The 21426-nt window shown below is 36.6% G+C and overlaps 2 protein-coding genes across 3 annotated transcripts in view; one reads left to right on the top strand and one right to left on the bottom strand.

Moving 5' to 3' along the window:
- Window positions 1–41: 41 nt before the first annotated feature.
- On the top strand, window positions 42–2819 carry TMEM186 (transmembrane protein 186). Of its 2 annotated transcripts, none has more exons than XM_072418906.1 (2): window positions 42–108; window positions 1622–2819. In XM_072418906.1, the coding sequence occupies exons 1-2, from the start codon at window positions 66–68 to the stop codon at window positions 2335–2337; spliced, it is 759 nt and encodes a 252-aa protein (XP_072275007.1). In that variant the 5' UTR covers window positions 42–65; the 3' UTR covers window positions 2338–2819. The 2 variants fall into 2 exon arrangements, with proteins under 2 accessions (XP_072275007.1, XP_072275008.1); XM_072418907.1 differs by lacking the exon at window positions 42–108 and adding an exon at window positions 316–1314.
- A 2098-nt stretch (window positions 2820–4917) lies between these two features.
- ABAT (4-aminobutyrate aminotransferase) overlaps window positions 4918–21426 on the bottom strand; it is a gene marked incomplete in the record, with an annotated part of 60377 nt that continues 43868 nt past the window's right edge. Inside the window, 7 exon segments of the mRNA XM_072418903.1 lie at window positions 4918–8749; window positions 10350–10461; window positions 11620–11766; window positions 13591–13758; window positions 16168–16305; window positions 17435–17583; window positions 19848–19911. Of these exon segments, the coding sequence (XP_072275004.1) occupies window positions 8628–8749; window positions 10350–10461; window positions 11620–11766; window positions 13591–13758; window positions 16168–16305; window positions 17435–17583; window positions 19848–19911 (900 nt within the window).

Here is a 21426-nt window from a genome sequence, read left to right as displayed (position 1 = left end):
CACGTGACATTCCCCAGAACAGAAGCGAACGCGCGTTCTCCTGCGCGAGCTACAGCCCGCAATGTATGCTGGGAGCCAGACAGATCCGGAAGGCGGCAGTAACAGCAGGTGAGGCGAAAGAGGGCGAATGTGACATTGACATTCCTGGCTGCAGGCTGTGTGTATGGAGCGTACCTCTGCTTTTTTTTGTGAATGATCCAAACTTAAATGTATTTACATATTATATATGATGTATGCTTTACCAATAACCCCCTCTGATATATATATCCATCTCATTCATCCTTATTCACACTGCAGCTCCCTGAGGAATTTTTTTTTTTTTGTTTTCACTTTAGTTCCATTTTTAATAAAAGAGTTGTCTACCCTTCTATGTAATACAAAAATGTTGAGTTTAGGTCCACTTTAACCTTTTTCACCTGGGAGGCAGATTGCATCTTTTTAAAAATATAGAACATTAGAATAGTGCAAATCCACAGAGCGATCATCTGTACTGTACTGACACAGAAATGTCAGCATGATCTGTACCATACTGAAATAACCAGAAGAACAACGTACGTTCGGGACTAATGTAACAAACTTGTGTGATGCAGCCAGCACTGACCTAGCTAATAAAAGGGTCTTGCACTTAAAAAAAACCCTAACAAACACATTTTTTACTTTGAAAGGTTTATCTACCCTTTTATGTAAAATAAAAATTTAAAAGAGTTCAGGTAGGCATTAAATACTTGACCTCGGGGGATACAAACTCTTACCTTTCATTTAAAATAAGTGCGGTCCATATGTTTGACCAGCCCGATCTTCTCCTTACTGTCCCTGGCTTTTCTCCTTTCCTTCAATCAGGTTTGGTATTATATGTTACATAGGGCAGTCCAGTGTGCCTGGACTGGATGACTTGAGTATGTCTTTGTTTTATTACAGTTGGAAAAAGTCCGGTATCAAAATAAGTGTTCTGATAAGTGAACATAATAATACCAAAAGTGAAGTACAGTGGTACCTTGATATAAGTCCGCTTTGGAATAAGTCCAAGTTGGTATAAGTCCTGTTTGGACATGAAAAATTTTGCTTGCTATATAACCTTTGCTTGGTATACAACCTTTGTGCCAGAACTTGTATGGGTCAAAATAAGTCATAACACCGCGCGCTACCCTTATTTACCTCTCTCGAGACAAAGCCACGACTGCCCACAAGCGTCAGTACGCCAGTTGCTACCATTCAGTGAACAACCCGCGCTATAACTCTCTGTGATATACATAACCTCTCCTCCTCCTCCCTTCTCAGCACCATCCTAGTAGGCACTCCACTCTTCTCAGCAAGGTAAAGTGACGTTACATTTTCATTTATTTCATCTAATTGCTTTTGTATTTATGTATTGTAGTTTTTGACAGTGTTTAAATTATTTTATACAACCCCATCAATGTAAAATATGCCAATAGGATTATTTTTCATGGGAACGGATTATTTTCCTTTTATTTCCTATGGGAAAAATTTGGTATAAATCCTTTTTGGTATAAGTCCAAGGATCTGGAATGGATTAAGGACTTATACTAAGGTACCACTGTAAATTGATATGTAGCTTTATAAAACAGGCCTGTTCAGGTAATGTCTCATTTATCTTCGGCAGGATCCATAAACATGGCAGTGCTCTGTGCCTTTTCCACAAGGTTTAGACCTATTAATCGTCAGTTGTTTTTATGGACGTGGAGATCCAGTTTACATGTCTGGAACACCAGTTTCATTGGATGTGAAAAAAAACTTGAAGCTTCAAATGGACATTTATTTTCACATTTGTCCTATCAATACAGAAATGCCCAGATACAGAGCCAACATATGCTCTGTTCATCGCCTGCTAAGACTGAGACTGATGTGAAGAAGTTTAATTTAATCTACAAGTTTCCTGGAATACGCTTGTGCAAGGTTCTTTCCAGACTGAAGCTTCTGCAGACAACATTGACTGTTACAGTCCTTCCACCTCTTTATTATTACTGTTTGCAAGGTCAAGTTCCAGAGTCCACTGCTTTTTATTTCACTGGAATAGCCGTGTTTGCTGGTGTTATGCTGTATAGCTTTGGGTATTATTTTCAGAGAATTATTGGGATGATTTATATCAACCAAGAAAATACAACTCTGAAGGTTTCTCACCTGACATTTTGGGGTAGAAGGAAAGATATTTATTTACCAATTGCAGATGTGAAACCTATGTCAGAAACTGGAGACCGAAAAGGGGAAGTTCTACTACAATTCAAAAGATACAGCCGCCCCGATGTATTATACTTTACTAAACGCTATGGCCAGATATTGGATGAAGAAAAGTTTAATCTGATATTTGGAGAAATATAAATATTTACTGTTAGCTTGTCACACAGATAGACATTGTTGTCCGACCTTTCATTGAGTTTTCCTGTTTGGATATTACAGTGGACTGATTTTATTTTATGCCAAGGAAATGCCCTGACTTCTGTGCATAACAAAATTCAACATCTTATAGCTGGCTATTTTTCCAATTAAATGTTACTCAAATGACATTAAGGTATACAGTAACATTTTATTTCAGGGGTTATAGAAAAATGCAATGGTGTACATATGAAAATATTTTTTTATTCTGTTTCTCAATTTATGAAAGCTTCCTATATTTTCTAAACATTACTGTATTACCAACACAATGTCTGTGAAAGTATGAAGTTGTTTGTATTTAAAAGTAGAGTGTTTGCAGGGTACCTTACCCACCAGTGAAATAATGTTTTTGTTGTGTGTTAGTTATTTTTGTGGCAAATTAGAAACAAAAAGTGAGTACTAAAAATGCATCTACATGAAAGATTTCAGTTTGTATTGACTTTTGTTTTTCTCTCTGATTGTAAGTGTTGCCATTGCTGGCCAAAAAACTGCTAAGGCTCTAAACTGATAGAGCGCAACAATCCATTCCAGGTTTGCTGGATCACCCAGCTTCACCGATGAATGTGTATCCTCTCCAGTCTTGGTAAATCAGGGCCACAGTATTTGTATTATTTTGCCTAGAATGGTTAGTTGTCTCACCTCTTGGGAGCCTTTGTACATTCTTACAGCTGCAGGGTGATAGGTCCACTTTAAGGATACTGCCACCAACATTTTTACTTTATATTGTCACTCCGGTTAAGACTGATGAGGAGTGCAACGCTTTCTGAAAATACTTATGTCAGGTATCCTAGGGGGCTTTCGGGCAGCCCCTTCTGCGCATGTCTGATATCTGGGCAGGATATGACACCCAGTCTCTCCCCTGCACAGTGTGAGATCAGGTATAGGAGTCAGAAGAAGGAAGGCAGAAGGAGACGACAGTGCCTGGTGCTTCCTCTGTCCCGGGAACAATAAAGGGCAAGAGCAATATGATCTGATATGTCTTGCTTGCTGTGGACCACTCTGTTTTTGTCCACCATACTGGTTAGTGATCACTTAAAGTATTTCATTTTAGCAAGCAGTTTGGTATCAGTGCTTGAGACAAGAGTTTCTCCATAGTATGATCTGGAGTTGGCACAGACAAACAGCAGGCAAAAAACACACAAAGGCTAGATGGAAGCACTTGGTAGTCTCAGAAGCTGATGCAAGTGACAGCTGTTCACATTAGGTGTGAGAATTGAAAGTACCCTGGTTTTTGTGATTTATTTCCCTCCATGAACCTGTAAATATTGTCCTCTTTATATCAGCTAAGGGAAGAAGGGGTAGTAGGAGTTTTTCCTACTGTTCAGCCTGTGTTTTCTGTAGAGGGAGGAACTAGTCATATATCAGGTTACTGTCATGAGTGCATTTTGTTTTTTTTTATTGGGAGTTTACAGCAGTGACAGTATTTGTTAAGACACGTCTCAAAGGTAAGGATTAAACATTTCCTTTTATAACTGTACAAACTGTGCTTGTTAGTGCTTAACACTATTTCCTCAGTGGGAACCCCTCAAAAACATTAACTCCACTAGTGCATGTGCAGCCCTTTTTTCACACTGTGTTACCCAATCCTTGGTTGTTCCTGGGGAGAAAAAAGGACCGAAAGAAAGAGCAGGCTGTTGGTGTGTGTAGTCGGCCTTTTACAGGTCATATCTGAAGAGGGTTTGCCAGAGGCATGCAATATGTGGTGCCACCTCCCGCTGCCTAATGTGAGATTAGAGTCTGATCAAGGATCGGAGGTTGTAGATGACTCTGTGGGGTAAAAGCATAAGAAAAGTGACAGACTGGGAGGATGAAGAAGAGGAAGTTGCACAGCAGCAACATCATGTGTTGAGTTCTCAAAACCAAAAGGTCCCCATCAGAGTAGCTATTAGCAGCCACTTCAGGACATTGTCACATTGACACTGTAAACCACCCCCACATTCAGCATCTCAATTACTGCACAATTGCTTGCACTGCAACTACTGCTAAATAGGTTGGTGGACACACTTAACATTCCATTTGGCACAGTCCACATGGGCAGGGGCTGTAAATTTCCTTTCCGGCAGTGTTTCCCAACCTTTTGGTGCTTGCGGACCACTAAATGCACGGACTCAGGACTGTGCATGCAGGGGGAGCTGTGTGTCACTCAAATGAGAAGAAACTTACCCCAATTCCCCCCCAGAGCCGTGGCCCACCTATCAGACGACCCAGGGGCTGGGGGAATGCTTGTTGGCTTAATAGAAAAGATTTATCTAACATTGGCCAGCGTTAAATGAGCACAGACATGCTTGCATTCACCATGTGCAGGTTTCAGATTGAAGTGCCGGCAAATAGCCAGTCATGGTAAATAAATTAGGGTGTAAATTTTTTCAATGTGCCAATAAACATTCACAAACCTCGGCTGGCATCTTGCAGCTAATAAACTAAACTTAGTGCTTTTGCAATAGTTTCAATACCTGTGTGCTTGTGTTGATGAAGAGAGCACTAACTACAAATTTACATAGAAAAAAAAGTAAACTTGAGTTCCTCTTTAAATTTACAAATACATTTTATTTATAACTAATTAACACATAAAGCAGTTAAAATTAAACAGATTTTTCAACATGAATACAGAAGTGCAGTTAGTTATAACATGTTTGGCACTATAACACTGTAAACAGTAGTTTAGATTCCTTTCATGAGCACCCAGTTTCTCATAAATAATTGTATTTTGTGGTAAATTATAGTTTCCTATATGTTTGGTATACAATAAAAAACAGGAAAATGCATAATTGGGTAGGTGGAAGTTAACAGATCTACAGAACATGCTACATTAATGTTAATCCAAATGGTTTTCAAATATTCATTAAACTGTAGACCATTCAACATCAGTATCTAATTTCCATTCTTGTATCAAATGATTTACATCTAGAATCATCAGCCTAATTAAATTGTTATACTTTTACACATATGCCTAAAACATGTGCTTATGAAAGCCTAAAAGATGGTAATTTGGTTTTATTATGTCATTTTTTTCTGCATTAATGGTTACACACAATCACCCATAACTGTTATCAGATAAATACAGTTTATAGTTATAACTAACTAGTTATACAGAGTGGTAACTCAACACGGACATCTTGATCTTTAGAAAAAAAAGAAAATCTGAACCACAACAGTGACTTCTGAGCTAAACTTTACAGGAAAAAAACTGTAACAGTAGTAACAGACTGTAATAAATTATCTGAGCTTTTGAATATCCAGGGGATATTTCTCATCCTTAAGTTATGGGTGCTGTGTGTACAATGCATGTACTATGTACTGACAACATAAATATTAGGTTAGATCTTTTGTATAGCTCTGTTGTAATCGTCACAATAAATCATACTGACTCGGGCTCACTCATGGGCAATGAGCCGAGAATTAGAAGTTCTGAAATATTGAGGATGTGCAGGTGGCACAGAAAATCTGAATGTTATTTGCAATCATCGTTATAGGGAAAATAATGTAATAAATATAGGTTTAAAAGAATAGCAATTGATGTTGGCCCCTTTATTTCTCAGTTTGAGAGCTATTAATTAAAAGTCAATGTATGTGTACAGCTTCTAAAATGTAAACAGAAACAGATACCCTAGTACCCTTATATAACAGGGGACCTATCTGCTCATTTAATATTTCTCTGAATATTTAATTTACTATATAAGTCATTACACATTTACTGTTTTACTGTTTGTTTAGCATCCTTTAATCCAATTATTTTATACTTTGAAATACTACATTACAAAAATACATTTCTACAATAGTATAGCACTTACAGTTTATAGAGACTATAAATATCTATTTTTTAATATGTTACACCATATAATCACCCTATTACCTTCCTGGAAAGAATTAAACCACTCGTACAGATAGGTAATAAAAGTCCCAGAATATTAAGTAATAGATGAAAACTGTATTGCAACCACAACGATTTTTAAACACATTTCAGGTCAGCTGGCAAAGCCCAATAGGTGACAAAGCTGTCACTTTTCTAAAACTACTTTGACACTCACTGATACTTTTTTGCCAATAGGGGAGAGGAAATTCCAAAGCACAGTGCAATGTACTGCAGAAGGTAAAGCATTTATAGAAAGTAGCTAAGCCCGTTCATTACTGCAGAGGAAAAGATCAGAGTAACTTATGTGCATTGTTGTTAAACTTGGCTAAGCATGGTGGTGGGTTCTGGTTCTCGGTTGGCTCGGTCACTGATGGGTGGGCAAGGTAGACTCCTCTTTTTACATGTTGGCTTAAGGGAAGAGATGCATCCAACATTGGCCAGCATTAAATGAGCACAGAGAGGCATGCATTCACCACGTGCAGGCTTCAGATTTAAATTTAAGGAACCGGCAAATAGTCGGCAACTTAGATTGTTATATTTTACAATGTGCCACTAAACATTTATTGGACAGATTTAAAATTACTCCTATAGACCCAAATATATTGTCATAGGATGGGTGTAATAATCCCGGTACCAGATGTAAATGATAGATGCATGCCAAATGAGCAATGATCCCCTGTATTTTTTGAGGAATTCTTTAACCCAATGGTAATATATATGAAATTAATTATAAAAAAAAAAACTGGTATACACATATACTGGTTATAGACATATATGGCCCAATATATTGGGTCTGGCTTTCAGGTATACACATCCAATGTTGGTCAGTTGCTTGGTAAGGCTTCTACAGCCTAAGAGAATTTTCCTTTAATTTCCTATATTAAATACTTTTACATGTGTTCTCATAATATAGTATATTAAAAATGTTCAACATATTTGTATTTATAGGCACCTGCTCTGACCTATGTAACTGTACTTACACTATACTGTATGAGGAATAAGGAGCTGAAGCTAACAGACTTCACCTGCCATGGACACCCTATTCGGTGATGAGGTTGCTGTGACTTATAGGACAACTGGTATGTCAAGTCTAAAGCCTTTAGCCTTGTATAAAGCTACAAACTCTTTAAAGATGTACTGCAAAACATTTGTTAAAAAAGAAAGTTTTCAAATAGTTCCTAATGATGAAAACAACCACCAGTATTATTTATTGATATCTTGACTAAAATGTCAAACTTTAGACAGCACAGTAAAGTTATCACATATCCAATAAAAAGCAAACATCTCTGTTTCTGTACATGTATGGATACTTGGATATACATGTTTGTACCTCTTTTACATATGCAAATTTCACATGTTCTTCTAAGTGGTCTTTAATACAAGGTATATAACAAATAGTCTAATTACCTGGATAACCTGAGTTAAAGAGAAACTAGCTTAAGTTTAGCAGGAAAAGACAATGACAAGATGGCTTATTCTTTAGAAAAAAAATATTGAACTCATTCTGTAGCAAAAATAAATGCTTTAGTGAGCAAAGCAAAGATTTCTAATAAAACAATTAAAACTTATATTTGATACCACCTAAAACACTAAACTGATTTACTCAGCAAAATTACACTGATTATTTAGGAATGGCCTAAAGATACTTGTCTATATTATCAATGTAGTTAATAGCATTAACTTTAAGGATGCCATAGTCAAAGGTCTAGCAAAGGGAAACATGTCACATACAATTAAAGACTGTTTGGATTTTTCTCTAAACAATATAGCATGCAAATATATTTAATAGTGGGGTCATTTATCTAACGCTACTTGAACATGATGTCAGTTCTAATCTCATTAGTTTATATCTAACTTATAAATCCAATGTCGTGGATATCTCATCTCACAGAACCAGACTCTCAACACTGTGGGGACAATGCATGGTGAAAGCCACCGTTTTTTTTCTTAATCATTAACACACACATCAATAAGACAGCACATACACTGAAACTACAGTTTAAAGTAAATCTAAACACAATGGTGATACTCTCAAAACAATAAAGCAATTAAATGGGAGAATAAACAATTTCACAGTATCATTGTCACAAAACTTCTTCATTATTATACAGTATTAATAAGTACTTCATATCGAAATGTTTTATTTTGATAACATCCCTGAACACTATGTGCTGTACACTAGAAAAAAATCAGTTTCCTATGAAAATAGGCATTGCAGGACATTAAAATGGATTTAACAGGAACACTGTTTTGGCTCAAGAGCAACAATAATCTCCCTCCACTAGAGTTAGACCTGAACTGTGCGTATAGAGTAGTAGAGTTTAATAATCAAAACAGATTTAATGATCTCCTCCCTTGTTTCGACTAAGGCAGCTCAGCAGAATCATTTGAAATCTCTCAGGATGTCATTGAAGATGTTCAGGAACAGGTGAGCATGGTGTTCTTTGAAGACCAAGGTTGGCCTAAAGCGGATGGATCTATCACCAGAACCCCCTAGTACAACACCTGAGGGAACAAAATGGTCATTAGTACATTCTTGCTGTATGGAATATTCATATTGACATAAATAGTATTAAAAGAAACCTGTATGATGAATAGTAATAATGACATGACCATCGACAACACTTCCTTCTAAAAAGAAGGTTACCTGGTCAAACGGATCCATTGGCTTTAATACTCTCAGTCAACATTCTTTTCAAAAAACATTACTGGGCAGAAGAACGTAAAGCATTACTAAACCGAAATAAAAAAACCTTCCCATTTCCTTTCTCAGAGCCCCCAATTTCTCCAGCGCTGTCCTCAATTAGGTCCCGCGTTGTACTTGAGTCCGCCTTCGTCCTGGCATGGAGGAAGCGCCTGGTGGCGCCATCATCCTCCGTCTTCTTACGGCTACGTCACCCAATCTCGCACTGCGCAAGATCGGGTTTTGTAACCTGCTGTAAAAAGGGAAACAAAGCCCCTTCTGTGCATGGTCAAAATTAGGCATGTGCTGAAGGAGCAGGTCTGCGCTTCCATTCTGTCTTTATTTGTTAAATAGGGTTAAAAAAATTAATATAGATATTAGGGTTGCCCTTTTTGTAAAGTAAAAACTCTAGTGAATCTAGTGGTCCACTTTAGGTAGGGCTTGACAACAAACTACTTTGCTTACAATATGCTTTTAAATATAGCACTATTTCATTTCATATGAGATTGGAAATGTATAACTTGAGAATGTTGTCCGTTATCTAGTCTTTCCCCAGAGAAACATGTACCTGTATCTAACTGGCCTATACATTAAAGCAGAACTTTACTAAAAACAAAAAAATCACACTTACCTTTAATCCCTCAATGGCGCTGGTCCTTCCCAGGATCCGGTCCTGTGTCCTCCTGGAATTCCTCTTCTTTCCGGTGCCGCCATCTTCACTTTTCACTTTTGTCTTCTTCTTTGGTCCTCTTTCCTTGTCACCTGATCTCTCACTGCGCAGTTGTGAGATCGGTGATGTAGCTGCTGTGAAGGGGAAAAAAAAGATATCTGATCTCACTGCACATGCACGAGATCGGCATCTTTTTCCCCTAGGAGGTAAAATGCCCCTTCTGTGCATACCCGAGATCATGTTCAGAAGGAGCAGCCAGGGCCTACTGGGATGCATGACAAAGGTTGTCTACCCTTCAATGTAAAGTAAAAATGTTGAGTTTAGGTATTATGTGTCAAAATATGCTTTCATGTTAATGCAGAAAAACCATCTTTAATTCTGACAGTGTGATTGTAAAAATTTTTTTAAGGGCTATTATAAGAAAAAAAAAACACAACTGTAAAAGCCAAGTCATCCCTCATGTAAATTCCTATAGGTACACAAGTCAGCCTGTTTGGTGTGTACACATTCAAAAAACAATGACCGTGCTACACATATGCAGTATAACCATGCACACTGCAGGGAGAGCAATAATCCTCAGGCAGGAACTCTTCAATAAATCTGAACTGGTGAACTATAAAGGCTAAACATATTTAGAGCCTATTTACTTGGTGCAACCTAACCATAAAATTGGGTTTTGCAGGGTCTGATTTTTAACACACATATTAGGTTCTTATACTAAATGTATATTGTCTGGAATTATGCTATTTTACCTTTATTTCTTGCTTGTGATATTAACTTAACCCGGGTTGCATCATTTGGAGAGTCAAAAGCGCAGAACGTCCCTCTTCCTCTAGCTCTGCTCACCAGATGTGGATATCGGGACTGTAAGAAAAGGCATATACTTTTAATTATTTCACCTTTTGACATCAAAGCAGAAATATTTCAGTTAAAAAGAAGCAGTAAAATTTAATTGTTAATATTATCATTATACAATATTTATATAGCATCGACATATTTCGCAGCGCTGTACAAAGTTCATACTCATATAACTAGCTGTCCCACAGAGGAGCTCATAATCTAATGTCCCTACCATAGCCATATGTCTTTAATACAGTCTAAGGTCAACTTTGGGGGGAAGCCAATTAACCTAACTACATGTTTTTAGAATGTGGGAGGAAACCGGAGTACCCGGAGGAAACCCACACAAACACTGGGAGAACCTGCAAACTCCATGCAGTTAGTGTCCGAGATTCGAACCTGGGACCTAGCGCTGCAAAGGCCGGAGTGCTAACCAGTAAAGATGTTCTGTAGTACAGAGACAAAAAGCTCAAGTCATTTGAATAGTACTGATTGCCTGGCAGAGTAGAATAAAGTACAGACTTGCACTTTTCATATAGCGTTGGTAAGTGAACACTAGGGCACTACTTTAAGTGTAAGGTCACAAAGTAAGTCTATTCCATCATAGGCTCAGATGTACCAGTTTTAGCCCTTTACGGCTACTTCATAAAAAGAAGTGACCAGGATGTTAGTTTTAATGACGTTGGACACTATTAAAGTAGAGGATAATACCTAGTGATGATAAAGTGGTGAGAAGATGATTGCCACTTTATAAATATAGAAAGACGGAAAGCAAATGTGAAAAGTAGGGAAAATGGTGTTTTTTGTGTATAAAGTAATGGTCTGGAAAGAATTTTATTCATCCTCTTTACAGATATGCCTCAAAATGTATATATTTTCCATATCAATCAACATATACACTTAAGCTATAGTATGTATATATATAATTTCACCCAGCATTGCCTTAATTTAGTACACAGAAACTTGATATGAAAGTAGCTCTGTGATAAATTAGTTTTAGGGCCTTTTTTTTTTTTTTTTTTTTTTTTTTGGTACCCATATTTTTGTGTACCCTGTAGAAATGTTTACATCTTATAAACAATTGTTTTATTGTGTAGCCCTTAGTATAGCACTGCAATGTTCTTTTTACATGTGAACTATGGCACCAGCTTTAAAAGGAAAGTTAACAAAACTCAGGATTACCTGTATATCCAGAAGTCCATCTAGAAGAACTTTTCCAGCTTGGACTGCATTGTTTAGGAGATCTTCTCGCTTAATTACATTTAAAACTTCAGCCATCAGAAGTGTTTTGGAAGGGTCACCAAGCCAGGTGTTGAAAATTCGATAAGGCTTGCAAAAGATTAAAAAAAGAACAGGCATGATTACTGTGTGTACGGAAAGTAAAATAATGTGAAATAAAATGAAAAAGTCGAGAAATATAAAAGTGTTGCTGCAGCATTAGTGCACATACGTTTACTCTTCCCAAAGTAGAGAAGAGTTGTGCTGCACAGACTCTTAAAAACCTTCTATCTTGTTGGTTGGACAATCCCTATATTTGAATATAAGTCTCCAATGCCACATGCCACTTTGTAATACAAAAGAGATATTTTTTGTTTGAGGATATTTACCTCGAACTTTAAAGGCATCACATTCCAAGCTTTAAACATATACGTTTAAATCATTTCTTTATTAGAATTTTCGATAAAATCATTACATAATTCTAGACATAGATTTGTTTGAGCAGGACCTTAGGCAGAGGGAAGGATTTTGGTGTTGATCTGGGTATCCCAAAGAAGGGAAATACAATGTGGAGACATCTATAAGTAAGTTATTCATGGGTTATGGTAACAGATTACTGTAAAAAAAATTGTAAATTGTAATTTATGTATTCTGTGATTTTAGGCTATTTTGTTCCTGAAGAAGCAAATTTTAGTCCACGAAACGCGATGAACGCTTATTGTCTAAGGTCCTGCTCAAATAAATCTATGTCTAGCTAACTAAATCGCTACTTATCTGATCCGCGAGCGTCCCGCGCCATCCTTCTCTGCAATTGCTGTCTTCCTTCTTCCTCCGGCCGGCTTCTTCTGCACTTGATGAGGGGCGGGCGGGAAAGTCAAATCTATTTGTATTGCATTGAATACAAAATAAGTGTATTGAATGCAATACAGTGGACTTATATGTGTAAAAGCAGTACACTGTCTTTCACGAACATTTATTTTACAGTAGAATATTAAAGTATGGGTATATTACTTATTTTCTTAAAAAAAAAAAAAAAAAAAAAAAAATATTTAATTAATTTGTTATTTTGACATGATTAGTGTTAGTGTTTCAAACTTTTTCATACTCATACTACATTATTCAGTAAAATAAATTTTCGTGAAAAACAATGTACCGCTTTTAGACATAAATCTGGACAGAAATGAACTGCCCAGGAGGTTAAAGTCCCGAGGTAAATATCCTCAAACAAAAAATATCTTTCTCCTAAAAACCTTAAGAGTTTGTGCAGGTTCAAACCTGTTCCTGTACTGAGCGGTCCAGCATGGCTCCCGGTGGCTGGCACTTTATCGGGCGCTTAGTCATTCACATCACAGCTCTGGTTTTTAGAGAACCAGCATCTGCACATTGGACAGCTGGTAGTAGTAAGCAGTGCTGTACTGATCCCTGGAGCCATTGTTCATTCTTTTTAGGGCTGCCATGGATGAAAGCTACTTGTAGAGTCTTCTGCCAGGTCGCACTTCACTAGCATGATGAATCGGTAACCGCACTACAAGCTCATGACCAGTCTAAACATAGCCTTTATCTTTGCATTTTAAATAACACATTAAAGCTTTTGAAATCTGTAAGATAGTGGGAAGTCTTTTTTGAATACAGGAAAAATCGGAAAAATGTAACATATACATTTTGCAATTTTTACTTTTAACATTTAAACAGACACTTAAAGTATTTAATTTTAGCACTACCATCTATATAGTACAGTGGCCTCTGCATGTTTTAATAATTGTATCTTAATGAAGTTCCTGGTATGTATGATCACTAGCTCATAGTTGAAAGCAATCAAACACTAGGAAACAACTGTAGAGATATGCAGTAAGAGTATGGTGAATGTTGAGAATGGGATTCTGAAGCAATTTATAGTATATTTAACTCAGAAGCAGTTATTGTCTGAATACTTACTGCATCTGGACGGAGTTCCTCTTTATAGAAAAACCCTCCTGTCATCATTTTTTTACTAAAGGAAACAACATCAGCTGGATCGTCCAAACCCCAGTGTTCATGGGCCCAAAATTTTCCAGTTGCTCCTCCTCCAGTTTGGACCTCGTCCACTAAAAATGCACATCCATGCTGTAGAGGTTCAAACATAGATTTTAAAACACAGAAACTGAAGCAAACTTGAAATTCTCAAATTCACTAAAAGGTAAAATAAATAATTCTGGTATCAAATTTATTGTTATGTGAATAAATCAGGGCTTTGAAAGAAACTTGACCTATGGTTGGCCTGTATGTGTGCCCAGACCAATGTTTTCGGATATTTTTTTACCTTGGGGCAACCCCTTGATATAGTAATTATAGAAGTGGTTCCCTAAGGACCTGAAAGTTATTTCAGCAAATCACAGTACATCAGTGTGGTGGTTAGTGGGAAGAATGCCTTTATAAAGCACTGCCCAGTGGGAAGAATGCCACTCTTATAGAGAGCCAAAAAGATCATGGTTTGTCAGTTAATGTGACCTGAGAGTCACAAATTGATCATGGAACCCTCAGCAACCTTTGGATGAACCCTGGTTGAGAATCCATGGACCATTTACATATTCTTAAACAGTAATGTGCTTTAAAAACATGTCATACCAGAGTTATCTATGTGATGTTCGTTATTTCTTCTTAAAGATTACAACAAACACTCTAGAGTCAAGATACTGTCCATTAGCATAGGTATGATTAGATGTAAAGTTATTCCAAGTGGTATTGCTGCCGTTCACCATTTTCAACCAGCGTTGAATCACCCTGAATACCACTAAAATAAACTGTTGGGGGTAAAAGCCTTTTTTTCTTTTGCAGGCATTTGAAGGCAATGTTGTTTTTACAAAAAACTCTATGCAGAAAATCAGAACCTCTGAACTGCTCCCAAAAACCTAAACAAGATGTTTTCCATCTCCATTAAGTATGTAAAAGTTAGTGGAAAGTGTTTTAAAGAACAGCATATGACCCAGGATCTTTTATGACACGTGGCATTTTGGCAGCAGCTCAAAATTGCATATTAGTACTACCTTCTTACCATTTCTGGGCACATAAACATAAAAATTGGGTCTGAGAATAGTCGAAGCACCTGCCTGAAATCAGCCTTAGAAGCAGTTATATTAGGGAGCGGGCTAACTGCCAAGATCTTCCTTAAATAGAAAAATAGGAAAGATTCTAGTTACTTCTCTCTATTGCTTAGGTGTCAAACACTAGGCCCACGGGCCGAATCTGGCAGGCCCAGCCATTTTATGTGGCCTACGTTAGCTTCGCTGTGACTATCGTTGTTGCAGGAGCGAGAAGAGAAATCAGAGCCTGCTGCAGCCTGGAGCCTTCTGTGAGACAGCCCTGCACGATGAGCGGTTTCAGACCTCTCTGCAAGGGGGGCTGGGGGATGCTGGTGGGAGCCCAGGAGCGGAACCATGCTAACAGATATATTCATACATAACATTTCAGGCAAGAGGCGATAGAAGAGATAGGCCAGAGGCGAGGGGTCACCCTTTTTTTTGTTTAAAAATTTGTAGAAAAATACAGAAGAGCCCAAATAAAAGTAGTTGAAAGGCGAACATGACGGGGCGGGGAGGGGTAACAGAGGACCAGCAACGAGAGGGGTAAGTGGAGAAGGTTACGGTTTGGTACATTTAAGAAAAGGGCGAGGTTGAAGGTTTTAAAAGTGGGGAATGGAAGGGGACAAAACAACCCACCTACCCCAAGTGTTTGGAGGTGGTGGGATTCATGGGTGGGGTTATAGGGTAAGGTTGAGAAGGCTTGCAGTTGAAAAGGTCCTCGGGGGCAGTCCTGGAAAAAGTGGCATTCTTGGGTGTTGCAGAGTACCGCCTTAGGTATGGTGTCTCCAGTTGTGTAGTAGAAGCAGGCAGAGCTACAGGTGGTGAGGATGGTAGGGGCTGCTGGGCATATGGCAGCGTTCCCGAGCCGGTGAAGTGCGGCTAGGATTAAGGAGATGTTAGTCGCGGCCCCAAGAGGTTTGGTGACAAGAATGCCTTTGAGGACCTATAGCAAAAGTTGTTGGGCATTAGGGGTTAGGGAAGTTATGCTGGTAAGAATAATGAAGCATGTAATTGGATGTTATAATGTTAATATGAATATTAATGGTAAATATTCATGTTATGTATTGTTTACGGTTGTTTTTTGTAAAGAAAATAAACAGCTGCTACAGCCATTTAAACTGAAATTCGGTAGTCAGTGTTTTTTGGGGGAAAAAGGAAGCAGGGTGTGGTAATAAGGGCGGGGGAGGTGTGGCACTCGAAGTGGGTAAGCAAAGAGGGACCTCTGGTATTCCCAAGTCATGGTTGTATCATTTGTATGCACTGCCTTGAAGAATGATTGTTTAGTATGCTGGATTGTATACTTACTTTTGTAAACTATAATAAAAACTCATTGAAATAAAAAAAAGAAAAAAAAAATGTTGTCTACCCTTTTTTTGTAAAGTAACAATTCTGATGATAGATCCACTAATTTTTTTTTTTAACATAATATTATTAAAGAAAAGCGTTTTACAACCTTTCGTGAAATATCTCTTAGTTTCCTGAAGAAGTCATCAGATGCATGGTTATCCCCTCCTTCTGACTGGATTGGCTCTACAACAATTCCAGCCACAGTCTTTTTCTTTTTCCTGTATTTTACAATTAAGTCCTCCACCTATATAAATAAAAATACTGACCATCAGAATTTGTGTAGTTTTGGATTTTTCAACATCATCGACGTTATACTTTTTATTTTACAGATACAACATTTGATTTTAACATAAATTTCCAGCTGTAGGAAGTTAGGTTAAGAACAGAGCTGCATGAACAATTATAGGTAGCTCAGCTGTGCTACTAAAATCACTTGAGATTATTTGCCAAAAATAGAAATCCTTTGTTAGATGGAACAAAATGGTTCCATTTTATGTAAACTACACAAGGGACATATAGCAGCAATTCATTTTCCAGTTGTAAAATGACAAACTGACACTGCATGGTACTTGTAAGCTTACACCATCGGCAGACAAAATTGCCTGTGTGGGTCTAACCCTAAGTTAGTTACTGATCAACAAACTGGCTACTTCTCTGCAGTTGCAACTTGCACAGAGCATTTTCTAATTACAAATATTTATCAACAGCCAAAACATTTTTTTTTAGTTCTGGATAGAGTGCGGAAGGAATAAATTTAGGGGACTTTACTACTGTCTCATCTTGGTTCAGCTGTAAAGATTTCACTGGTGGAGTCGGGTAAAAAGTTTGTCTTCAGTGCAGAAAGTGCAGATATTCAAATAAAGTTATCTTTGGAATTAAAGCGGAGTCTTCACAAGCCATGCAGCCAAAATAAACACCTTTGGGCTCATAATATTATATTGATTGTACTAAAAATTTAATTATAATTTGTAATATTTTTAATATTTATAGAATTTAAGTGTTTTGTACAGGTTTTTATATTCTTTTTTTTTTTCTTTTAATGCAAGTCTGAAAATTCTTTTATTACCCAAACCTTTTCCAATATGACTGCTAGATGGGACTTTGAGGAAACTTGGGGGTTCTTGGTAGATGTGGTATGACTAGTTTTTTCAGAGAGCATTTTAAAGGAGAAGGGGCAGCTTTGATACACATGAAATTTAGCAATGCATTTTGGATACTAGTGTTTGTGGTTTTGTTAAAGGTAAATGTAACCTATTTTAGTAGCAGGAAGAACTTTCTGTAAATATTCATTGTGAAAATGCCAGGTTTGGGGTGATGCTATAACTTGGTAACCCCCAAATATCAGCTTCAATCATACATATAACCCAATTTACCTCTTCCAAACAGCGGGCCTCTTCGTCCTGGTTTTCCTTGGTAAACTGGTCCAATGGGTACTTTAGTTTTGGAAAAGGGGCAATAGGCCAGTCAAATGAAGGAATATCTAGCTTATGAATAGCTTTAGAATGTGTTGTTGCTAGACAACCTAAAACGTCAAAGTAAAATTATTAGTACGCAGTACAGAAGAAAACAATGTTTATACTGAACATAATATAACAACCCACTAATGATGATATCAATAATGATTACTGATAACAAAAGCATAACAATTACATAACAGCTCAGTGCTGGGCTTAGAGTCCAAGCACTGAAACTGGAATTCTTTCTGAATATATGAATTCAGAAAGAAATGTACAGCACCCTGGTAGTTCTTGAAACAACTATGATTTGCCTGCATTGTATAGAAAAAACAAAGAATAACTTTTCTTGTATTTGTAAAAGTCTTTATGTGGTATGTTCAAATGTCTGTGCACACATTTATATATTTTCAATGCATCCGCACCATGAAAATTCTGTTCTGTTAAATGTTTCATCTCAATATCTGTTTAAGTTCAACTGTACTCAAAATATTCTTTAACCTAGCTTTAGATAAAGTTAGTAAGGGACCCTGCTGGGCTGATATTAAAATCTGTTTTTCCAGAAGACAGAATTTATTTCACTTATTGTTGTGATGACAATATCTTGTAATGTAAATTTTCTAATACACTTACAGGTTCAGAGTTTAGGGCATAACACAGCAAAAATAGCAAGAATGTTGTGTTCTATGGTGATTCTGTAGAGGAATGCCATTTCCTATACATCATAATGTTTTGAATAAAAGAAAAGAAAAAAACAGGTTACCCTAAGACCAAAGGAATTTAATGGCACCCATTCGTTGGGATTAGGGTAACCCATTTTTTCTTTTATTTAAGACATAAAATAATGCCTACAACTAACATAATGAAGACAAGTATTTTGTGCCCTATGGTCTCCAAGAAACAAAAATTTGTGTCTGTTGCAAATATTCTCCTAATCATTACTTGGAGAACAAAAGAACTTTGGGTGTAATTTAAGTGAAGACAAGACTGCTATGGAAAAGGGGGAATGGTATACTCCAGTGGTTGCCAACCAGTGGTCCACGAGCAAATTTTGGTGGTCCACAGAAAAACTTGGACATTATTTGCATTTTTTATGTTTTATTAATATCACTGCAATCTGTACATGATAGGCAAATTCTGAGTTCAGATTTAGAATCAGCACACACAATATCATGTAAATCACATGTGGTGTGCAGTGTATTAAAACAAAAATAATATTCTAATAAATTCTTATATTCTGAATTACAATTCTCACCTTTATATTGCACTAAATTCACAAATTGTACTAGAGACAGAAAAACAAGGAAGGTGCAGCGTGACGTCAGTGTAGTGTTAAGTTGTATGAGGCAACCGTTACCGAGCTGTAAGCTTTAGTACTGTTTCGACTATTATCCGCGTATACTGATTCTCATCTGATTTATTTGATATGTTTTATTTTATTTGTTTTAATTCAATGCTCTTTTAGGTAAGTATGACCATAGCTGTGTATTTTTTTAGCTGGTATATTTAATGGCATCAAATATCTTGACTTTGATAACTATCATTTCTTGTTTGGTCTTAGATTTGAATGAAATAAACCCATAATGAGTGAGAAAAAGCAAATTAATATTTTGCATTTCTTTAGTAATACCAAAGATAATGTAACTAATGATAATAGTAACAATAGTAATACTTCACTTAACTGTGAGCTGATCAATGAATCAGAGCCTCCACAGTCCTTGTCAGCATTAGGAAGATCATTATTTTACAAATGTATTTATGTGCTCACGGATCATAGTAAAATTCCCCCTAACTTCCTTTTATAGTAAAGATGAACAGATGATGGAATAAGTTTCTGTTACAGTTATTTGTATATAAATTCATAATGCAGCCTCAAAAAACGAACTGAATAGTAACATATATATATATATTCAGAATAGAATGTAAATGAATTAATTATGTTTTGATAGGATACAAAGATAAAGTAATTCCCCAAGACAGAAAAGCAGATTGCAAGCACTATTGTTAGGCAGGATTTTATTGCAAGCGCTGTTTATAAAGCCTGAAAGTCACCTGGCAGATCAAATCAATAATCAGCGACAGAACAGTGGTTCTGGAAGCAAATAACTGCTTATCTACAGACAACAGGTTTGCTAGATTTAAGAATGCCATGGCTCCTCACAGCAGGATAGCTAACAAAAGCCCAGTGCTGATTACACATGGACATTCACAAACAAAACAGATACATGGGTTTGGGTATTGGGTACTTATTAATATATTTACTACAATTAGACAGTAAAGAGTCCATGCATATTGTGAAGGGTTAACAATTCATAATTTACTTTGTGCTTACCCATAGTTCTTCCATGAAAACCACCCATAAAAGACAAAATGCTGAAGTCAGGGCAACCTGGATACTAGATAAGAAAATAAAGCATTAATGTTGATTCCCATTTTATTGGGCATCACATAGAATAAATTACTTCAATACAAATAAAAAAAAATACATTTTTAGAGAATACAGTTTTAAAATGGAAGCTTGAGGTTGAGCAAGTGGATATCACATAATAAATTTATTTTAATTTAATTATTTTATTTTTATAATATAAATGTGCTCTATATTTATACAATAGTTTGAGTAACACAGCTGATCTAGGTAAAACTTTGAGAAAGTATCAGGAATGAGCAATTAATTCCAGTAAAACTATTTAGTTATTTATTAAAGTGATGCTAAATACATGTTTCTGCTTAAAAAGTGATGCTACGATTTCATAGGAATGCTGCAACTTATGGAAATCACACCTGGCATGTTAATATATAGCACGCATAAAGATGAACCATATGACACTGGCTAATGGTTTCAGCGAAAGAAAAGTGACCTATTTAAAGAAATAAATAAAAAATCTTTAAGGTACAACCTTATAATTGGTGACCTATTCCCCAGAAAATGTTAGTTGTCTGTTTTTAATTTGAATTGTTCTGAACTTTTCCGGGCCATCTAATGACTGTTTTGTATACTATTACTCCTAACTTACCCTTATCCATTTCAACAATCGCACATCCAACCTTGCCAATCCCAGCAGACAGTCAATGTCCTTTCCTTTTAAATCAGTTAACCTTTAGTGTGGTTTGATGTCATCACAATAATTTAGAAGTAAGTTACCTTTATTACATGCAATACCTTTATTACAGTGAGTAATCAATTTGTTAATTCCATCAAAAACAACCTAATACTTTATGCACACATATGCTTTGAAAATATGTCTTACCTTTTGCATGGTATTCATAATGTTTTGTATTATGCTTTATCACAGTATCTTGATCTCTCAAAAAACCCCTAAGAAAGCCCCCAGGGAGCAAAACGCGTCGGGTAACAAGCGATCAATTATATATTCTGTATATATCACTTGCACTATTGTTGTAATTGGAACCTGTGGAGAGGGCACATTCTAGCCCTACAAATATATGAGCCCAGCAAACCACTTGGCTGTACATATGTATGGTACTGTGTTATATATTGTATAATCAATTCAATAACATTTTTTTTTTAATTAATACCTTTCTACTCACCTGCCTTAAAAAGTCTATTCTATTCTCTATCCCCCTTTATTCTTATACTCTCAAACTATCTAGGCTTGGCAGTTATATAATTTTCCCTATAGTGAACTAATCCATCTTCTGGCACCAATAATGGTCCATTTACTTCATTACCGTCTAAGTTTTCAGGTAAACAATTAGGTTTCTGATCTACATGTTTGTTCCAGTTTTAATTTAATTTTAAGTATTAAAAACAGACAGTCAGAGAACCAGCCTTTCCGAGAGATGACAGCAATGACGGACCAAATAATTCTTAGCTCAGGTGGTAAACAGGAACACGGGCTCTTGCTTAAGTATTTCTAACCAGTCCGGTATATGAAAAGATATTCCATATT

The sequence above is a fragment of the Pyxicephalus adspersus genome, chromosome 7 (genome assembly GCF_032062135.1).
Source record: "Pyxicephalus adspersus chromosome 7, UCB_Pads_2.0, whole genome shotgun sequence".
Classification (NCBI taxonomy): domain Eukaryota; kingdom Metazoa; phylum Chordata; class Amphibia; order Anura; family Pyxicephalidae; genus Pyxicephalus; species Pyxicephalus adspersus.
The sequence above is the reverse complement of the archived record's forward strand: the minus strand, read 5'-3'. Positions and strand labels throughout refer to the sequence as shown.